Source organism: Trachurus japonicus, chromosome 12 (genome assembly GCF_045865225.1).
Source record: "Trachurus japonicus isolate A0001 chromosome 12, Traja_1.0".
In the NCBI taxonomy this organism is placed as follows: Eukaryota; Metazoa; Chordata; class Actinopteri; order Carangiformes; family Carangidae; genus Trachurus; species Trachurus japonicus.
This window is the reverse complement of record NC_140918.1, coordinates 10,739,646-10,748,464: the sequence shown is the minus strand read 5'-3', so window position 1 is coordinate 10,748,464 and position 8,819 is coordinate 10,739,646. Positions and strand designations below refer to the sequence as shown.

The 8,819-nt window shown below is 42.2% G+C and overlaps 1 protein-coding gene across 1 annotated transcript; it reads left to right on the top strand.

The window, feature by feature from the left end:
- Positions 1–495: 495 nt before the first annotated feature.
- On the top strand, positions 496–3,227 carry LOC146977129 (beta-1,3-galactosyl-O-glycosyl-glycoprotein beta-1,6-N-acetylglucosaminyltransferase 4-like). The gene is made up of 3 exons (XM_085793114.1): positions 496–681; positions 776–822; positions 1,750–3,227. Exon 3 carries the CDS (start codon positions 1,751–1,753, stop codon positions 3,035–3,037), a length of 1,287 nt encoding a protein of 428 aa, XP_085649240.1. The 5' UTR covers positions 496–681; positions 776–822; position 1,750; the 3' UTR covers positions 3,038–3,227.
- The last annotated feature ends 5,592 nt before the right edge of the window (positions 3,228–8,819 follow it).

Below are 8,819 nucleotides of genomic sequence, written 5' to 3'. Positions count from 1 at the left end.
GACGTGTTTTTCCCTAGAGGCTTAAACCTGACATCATCTTATAAATAAAACAATGCAGCTGTGCGAAATCAGATTAGGCTGCATTTCTTTAGTTTTTTTTTTTTAGTTTTTTTTTGAAATTCTCCAACTTTTTATACAACTGCGTGTTGTAAAGTTTCCTTGATCTTCTCTGTTTTCTCTGAGGGTTCAGATGACTCCGGCCACGGGGTTTCCAATCATCCTCTGTTATCAGCTGCGGCTCCGCTCTCATCTGCGCAAGGACGTAAGTCATTTACGCTCCTTCCCCTCGCGCTGTTTATTCACTTTTACATTATGCTATAGCCCACGTCATAACCGTGAATTAGCCAGACTGGGTGGTGACTTATGACTCACATAGAAACATTTTACAGCCTTTAACGCATCGTCTTATAGAGCACATATTAGCGCCCCCGAGCCCCTCCCTCTTTCTTTCCGGGTTATTTTTTTTTTCCCACTCTCTCTCCTCCTCAACAAGTCGACGGAGCGCAGCCTCGGAGCGCGTTGTTGACCTCTTCATGTGTTCATGCGGTGAGTTAACAGAGAGGAAGCGATGAGTGAGTGAAGGGATGACAGACGTCGGAGCGCGCTCATGCGTAAAAGTGGAATGGCACTGAAGACAAATGTCCACTCCGGTTGTTGTTGTTGTTGTTTCCTCTGACATCGGTGAGTTGTTTTATGGTCAAATCTAAATCTAACTAAAAGAGGAAAAGAGCTGAGTGAGATCTCACTGTCATGTCTTCGTGTTTATAACTTTCAGAGCGCGGCTTCATGAGCCGGGTTCAGCGGAGCGGCGCCTGGACCAAGGTGAGAGAGAGTGGATAGGGGAGACCGCCCGGGGATGGTTGTCACATGGGTCAGTTGTAACATTTAAAGTTTCTCCAATCAGGTACAAGTTATGAATCATCTGATTGGCTCTTTTATGTGCCCAGTTTAGTCCTTCTTCCATATGTGAAGAAGTATAGCATCCTGAGCCAATTTTAGAAGAAAAAGACTAAACTAATTTTGAGGCATGAAAGCATTTTTCTCCCCTCCATTTACAGTATTTTCGTGAAAACATTGCCCGCTTTGTAGTCAAAGTCATAAAAGTAAATCACGTTTATTATGTGTCTATGAAGATATCTTTCATGCAAGTTGTTATAGTTCTAATGTTTTAGCTGTAATGTTACCCTATTCCAACCAAAATTTTAATTATGTTGTCTTTGAATTTCAGTGACCTAGGTCTTGAAAAACAAAGATGAAAGGGTTAAAGTTCAGACAACCAACAGCAAAACAATAACAAATATACCTACTTGAGACATGCACACATACACACCAACACACCATTTATGTTAAAAAGTAATTTAAGTGTTGAATAAAAACCTTTCAACATCATATTTTTGTCATAATACTTAACAATCTCACCCCAGGGTGTGTTTACAACTCACCCAGACTATGGGGTGAATTGTAACATTCCACTCCTTGTGTTTCAGACTAAACCATGCAGTTTCTGTTTGTGTTGCAGAGATAACACCTACGCCATTTAATAGCAGACACATGTAACTAGTCTGTCTCCCACTTTGAACGCACTGGCTTAAAAGAGCTCCAAGATACAGGCAGAAATGTCAAAAATTCCCGGTCTCCCCTACTATTAGTCAACCTACACATTTCTAGTTGCAGGTGTCATGTCAGTTACTCACTTTTAAGATATTATCAGTCACACATCACCTGTTTTCCCCCCCTCCTTTACCTCAGAATGAATACAAGATTTCTACGTTCGAGGCTCAGAAGAAAAAAGTTGTTGCTCCTGCCGCCTCTGTGCGTCCCATTCGTGCTCTGCTTGAAGTACATGTACATCACAGAGACTCTCCCGCCCACAGCAGCTCTAGACGACATCAAGACCTTTCACAAGTACAACATCAGCTGCAGAGACATCTATGACATGGACCCAGGGGAGGTGGGTAAATCTCTGACCATCCGGAGGAAGCAAGTGGTGGAGGATGTGGATGAAGGTCTATTGAATCTGACCTCAAACTGCCCCTTTTTCATCAAATCAAGAGGTTATCGTGATGTGTGTGAGTCAGAGGAACAAAGGGACTTCCCTCTCGCTTATTCTTTGGTTGTGCACAAATCAGCATGGATGGTGGAGAGACTCCTCAGAGCGCTGTACTCGCCGAGCAACATCTACTGTATTCACTACGACCAGAAGTCCTCAGCTCGGTTCGCTGCAGCCATGGAGGGTTTGGCTCGCTGTTTGCCCAACGTCTTCATCGCCTCCAAGAGAGAGCACGTCTACTACGCCAGCATCAGTCGACTGAAGGCCGACCTCAACTGTCTCTCCGACCTTTTGGCCTCAGAGGTCAAGTGGAAGTACGTCATCAACCTCTGCGGCCAGGATTTCCCCCTCAGGTCCAACATCGAGCTGGTTTCTGAGCTCAAGAGGCTGAACGGCTCCAACATGCTGGAGACGTGCCGACCCACGGAGCTGAAGAAGCAGAGGTTCGCCTTCAAACACGAGCTCAAAGAAGCCAGCTTTGAATACAAATGGCTGCCGGTGAAAACAGAGCAGGCCAAGGCCCCGCCGCCTCACGGCATCGAGGTGTTCACTGGCAACGCTTTTTTCGTGCTGTCCCGTGACTTTGTTGCGCACATGAACTCCTCGGCCGTGGTGAAGGATTTTCTGGCCTGGTCCGAGGACACCTACTCCCCGGACGAGCACTTCTGGGCCACGCTGGTGCGGTTGCCAGGCGTGCCCGGGGAGGTGCCCAGATCGCAGCCGGACATCACCGACCTGATGAGTAAGGCCAGGCTGGTGAAGTGGCATTACCTCGAGGGCCAACATTACCCCCCCTGCACGGGACAGCACGTTCGCAGCGTCTGTATTTACGGCGCCGCAGAGCTGCGTTGGTTACTGAACCACGGCCACTGGTTCGCCAACAAGTTTGACCCCAAATTGGACCCCGTAGTCATCCAGTGCCTTGAGGAGAAGCTGGAGGAAAAACAAAAGCTATTCCAGCGGCCGGCGGACTGTCGTAAGGGTTAACGCAAGAAATGAAGATGCTGAATGTCAGAATTGTCTTCAGTGTCCAAACTCGCTGCTTCTCTTTCTGGGAAATGAATTATTGATGATGTTATCTAAGATATTTTTCTTGGTTTTATAGCCAAATAATTAATTTATAATGACAAAAAAACCATCTGATTCAGCTCCAGTAATATTTGGTGGTTGCATTCATAGAGTTGTGGATTCTCAGCCTTTACATTTTGGCAAATTGGCCCATTGCCATAATCCCTATAGTTTTAGCAGTAGGTTTGTTACCTTTAATTGTGGGTGCAAGCTATTTTTAGAACGGCGGAGCAGAGCCGTGAGCTGCTCAGAGCTACGCTACGGAGGCTCATGGGATTTCTTGGTTTCCCTCATCAAACTCATCAAATACACAATCCAACAACTCCAAAACACTCTGGTGGACAAGTTGTGACCTGCACATTCACCACGCTATGAGATAATAACAGAACGTTACCAGACAGAGTTGTTTTAGAGGGAAATTCATGCAAAACCGCTGATGCGTGTTTCCGTTGGGGGCAGTTTTTCAGCATTTGCCTCAAAAACAACTCTGTCTCATGACGTTCCATTATTATCTCATAGCGTGGTGAATGTGCAGGTCACAGCTTGTCCACCAGAGCGTTTTGGAGTTGTTGGATTGTGTATTTGATGAGGGAAAACAAGAAATCCCATGAGCCTCCGTAGCGTAGCTCTGAGCAGCTCACTTTTAACTGCTATGACTAATTTGCCGAAATGTTGAACTATCCCTTTAAATTTTCCAGTGGTGCAGATAGTCTGTTTTATCTGTGCAGGCTTTGAGGTTACTTCCTCTATGAGGATGATGGGGGTTTGTTTTGGGGGGCTTTTTTCACTGTGGGTGCAAGACGTAGACCTAACAGATCCCAACCTGTTTATTCTGGCCCATAGAAAGACAAGACTTTCACAAGACTTTACACAACACATCAATGTTGTTAGGAGGTAACTTTTATATCCACAATCTTCTGATCAACTGGTTAACATGTGACAGTGAATAAAAACGTAACTTGCACATCAAATTTAGTTATAAAAAGAATTATTTACATTCTTGTTTGCTGTGTTTGTGTGTGGTTTTCCCAGAAAAGGAAATGTGACTAACTGGACCTCATTTAGTGATGAAACAGTACAGATAAGCCAGTCTGGAAAAATATGCTTAAACACCACAGTGGTGTTAGGTTGAAACTATATTTTATTATTATTATCAAATGATTATTATTAGGGCACTGCAGTAGCTCAAAGCTGAAACTGAGTTTAAAGTGCAGTGTCTCAGAGGTCCACCCAGGTCTTGTCTGTGGCTCACATAATTTCCTCTTTGTCCCCCGACTTTCCTGTCTCTCTTGCTGCAAAAACAAAGATCAGAAAAAGCCTATATGTACGTGATGTAGACAAAGGAAGGAACAAATATAGAGGGAGTGTTAAAATGACACACAATGACCAATCCCCCAGTATTGTGCAGCACACAAATCCTCTCCAGACATTTTTACAACAAAACAATTTGTCCTTTTTTATCATGGGAGCTTGAAAATCTAAAAATACGACAAAACCTCTTCCTTTAAAACCTCGTCTTTAGAAAGTTCATTCTCGGTGTGCGTGTGCTGAAGGTTTCAGGTTTTCACATCACAGCTGTTTTTAGTTTCATATCACAACAGAGTTTGGTTTCCATGATCATCAAGCTCAAAACTCGGCACATGTGATGTATGAATACGGTGCGTTGTTCTGCACAGTGAAGCTCAAACATCAAACACAAGAAAATAAACACAAAACGGGATGAAAGTGTTTATTTGTGCAGATGCCACAACATGCAATCTGGTTTTTGACATGTGCTGACACTGGACACAAAACAGCCTCAGTAGATTTCTGAAAGCAAAGTGTCTCTGTCTCCTTCTCATCCATGCGGTTTGTGTATTCATGAAGTTTGGAAAGAGGAAAGAGTTAAAAGTTTTTTCAGACTGAAAAAATCCACCGACTTCCCTGAACTCTGCTGCTTTATTTTCATTTATTACCCCAAGTGTGCATGTATTTTCTCTTTTAGTACATTGAACATGACATCTCCCTAATGTGGTCAGTGTATGTGATGCACATGGGAGGAAGTTAAAAAAATGGACTGACGTCTAGTTTGCTACATGAAGCAGCCAAATTAACTGGGAGGATCTGTTTCTTCAGACCTCAGTCGATCATTGCAATAATATAACCATCATGTGCTGAGGTCCACAATGAAGAAAAGACATGTTTGATTACACAGGTATACATCTCAATGTGTGAATTACTGGTTATTCATGAGCAGGAAAACAGGAAGTGCTCTGAAAATGTAAAAAAATAAAATAAAATAAAAAGTGGTAGAGCGGAACATATTTCCCTAAAGGTTGAAAAAGACAAGTTCCTTTTCTGTGTGGTGCATCGCAGCAGTAAACAAAAAATAATAACTGTGCTTGCAGTTGTGTGTACTGTATGATACAACTGTTTGTTTGAAGCCTTATACTTCCTCTTGTAGCAGCACACAGGGAAAGTAGATTTGCAAATTTTTCCAGAGAGATGTCATCAACATAATACAGGTATAGCCTCTGTTTCCCCTGACCACAACACATTATATGTAAATCTAACCAACCTTTAACTATTACTTTACACACAGGTGGTTGTTAAGCACCTCAGTATCACATTCAGAGTGTCATTAACCGTTAGAGCTGCGTCTTTCCTCCTCACTCTGTAGTTACAGTACACAGGGGACAGGGGACAAGGAGGTTGGGGGGTTAATTATTAATTCAAGTGGATGTTCTAGTTCATGCATGAGTGAGTGAGTGAGCTAGCGGTCGGCATGTGAACGCTACACCTGTGGAGCAGCAGCGGTGTCAGGTGTCAAGTGTTTTTACCTTTAGTACTGTTGTGACGCCATTTGGTAAAACCTCATGTTTCATTGAATCTGATACTTAAGAGCTGTTAATTATAGAAATGTATAGGCTATCGCATCACCTAGTGACTTAATCTGTCTTGTTTTTTCTCATGAATTCTTTGTAAGATGCCCTAAACACAAAAACTAGGTATTTGAAAGGTCTATAAATGTATTCTTCAACTTTTTTACTAAGGAAACTTAAATAAACATACAATAAATGCCAAAATCTGAAAATTAGATAGCTGAAGCGATTTGGACAAAATGTCTTGACAGTAACTCTTTTGGTTTTGTTGTGCTTGAAATGAAACTTTATTTTATTGTAAGTGACTCATATGCCACAAACTCAATCATGTTCCACAGAGTTTGCAAAATCACCTTTTGTTTGTCATCAGGTGTGATATCATCACTTATTCATCGCTGAAGTCTGACTCTGAGCGTGTGGCAACATGAGTGAGTGAGCAAGACACTTCTGAGGAAAAGCCACATTTTCTTCCTCTTTTACAAAGAAAGAAAAGTTGGTATTTTATTGCAAACTTCTTAATAAAAGTGTGGATGATTCAAGATTCAAGATTCTTTAGGCTATTTGCCACATGCATAGTCATAGAGTACACTAAGCAGTGAAATCAAGTCCTAACTACCCCTAAGACTGTACTGTCCCTATAAATAAATAAGTATAGCCGAAATAACACGTTAAAAATATAAAAGATAATTTCATTCATCATAGCAAGTAGGCATACCTAAAAAAAAAAACACACGTACACACTTTGTAAAAGGCTGGAGGTTTCAGGTTTTCACATCACACTTATTTTAGTTTCATATCACAACAGAGTTTAGTTTCCATAATCATCAAGCTCAGATTGAATGTGCATGCAGCAAAACTCAGCACATGGGATGTATGAATACGGTGTGTTGTTCTGCACAGTGAAGCTCCAAGATCAAACACAAGAAAATAAACACAAAACAGGATAAAAGTGGTTGTTTGTGCAGGCAGCACAGCATGCAATCTGGTTTTTGACATACAGTATGCTGACACTGCACACGTGCACACATGACAGATACCATTGACCACATGCAATATGCTGTATGTAAGAAACAGCCTCAGTAGATTTCTGAAAGCAAAGTGTCTCTGTCTGCTTCTCATCCATGGTTTGTGTATTCATGAAGTTTGGAAAGAGGAAAGAGTTAAACGTTTCTTCAGACTGAAACAATCCACTGACTTCCCTGAATTCAGCTGCTCTCTTTTCATTCATTAATTGAGCCATAAACCAAGTTAAGTGCGCATGTATTTTCTATTTCAAAAGCCACATTTTCTTATCAAATAGTCGCTTACTGGGGAAAAAAGGAACTCTTTAACAAACAAAGAAAAGTTTGTATTTCATTGCAAACTTCTTAATAAAAGTGTGGATGATTCAAGATTCAAGATTCTTCACATAGGCCTGGTACACACCTACACATACAACAAGCAGTGAAATAAAGTCCTGACTACCTCCCAAGACTGTGCTGTCCCTCTGATAAAGAAATATAGCCTAAATAGCAAGTTAAAAAGATAAAAGATAATTTCATTTGTCATAGCAATTAAAGCAGATATCAGTGGAATGTTTTTGTTAATATAAGTCCTAAATAGTCCTATTTTCCGTCAGCAATCACTTACATGAAGTATTTCAGCCTAAACACGAGTCTCTCCGTCACTCTGCTCTGCTGTAACCCGAGGAGAAAATTTTCCTTGTGGGATACAAGTGTTATCCAATGAGGAGAAAGAACGGCATGAAGGGCTGTGTGTGCAGCCAAGGGATGCGCGTGAATGTGGTGACGTAGCACGAGGACCAATTGATGCCTGACAAGGGCGGGGGCTGCTAACTCATGGTGCGTTCAAGGAAACTCGTACTTTGTGTTTTTCCTTCCTGTGAAGTCATACCAGTTCGATCTGGTACGAGTTCACGGGTCGGAAGTTACGAGTGGCCGTTATAGGGAACTTTCACAGACAACAGGACGGTAAAAACACGAGCTACGGGTTACCTGGAACGCTACCAAGTCGTAGTTGTGACTTGAAGCTGTAACTTACGGTTTCAAAAGCCTGCCTTGAACACAGCATTAGCCGAAACGGCCGTGCCGATGATATCTGCTTTAAGTAGGCATCTAAGTACTTAAAAGTAAAACAAAACAAAAAAAACACAAGTGCTCAATCAAGAAGGCCTAAAGTGCAAGATGCATAGTAGTTAGAAACTCCTTTTAAAGCAGAAGTAAGTGATATATTTGTGTTAATATAAGTCTTAAATAGTTATATCTTCCAACAGCAATCACTTACATAGAGTGTTTGGTCTGAAACACGGGTCTGTCAGTCACTCTGCTCTGCTCTGAGCCCAGGAGAAAACATTTATCGTATCCTACAGTTTTTATCCAATGAGGAGAGAGAACGGCATGCAGGGCTGTGTGTGCAGCCAAGGGACGCCGTGAATGTGGCGACGTAGGGACGAGGACTGTTATGGTGCGTTCAAGGAAACTCGTATTTTTCCGACCGTGAAGTCGTACCAGTTCGATCTGGTACGAGTTCACGGGTCAGAAGTTACGAGTGGCCGTTATAGTGACTTTCACCGGTAAAACAGGTCGGAAAAACACGAGTGGGTTGCCTGGAACGCTACAAAGTCGTAAGTTGTGACTTGAAGCTGTAATTTACGATTTCAAAAGCCTGCCTGGAACGCAGCATTAGCGAAAACGACCGGACCACCTTCTTCTGCTTTAAGTCTTGGAGTAGGAGCTGGAGTAGCCCATTGCAGGGGTGGAATGGATCATCCGAAGCAAAACAAAATGGAGGCACCATTATTACATTGTCATGTCTGATGGTGATGATGACAATGATGATGG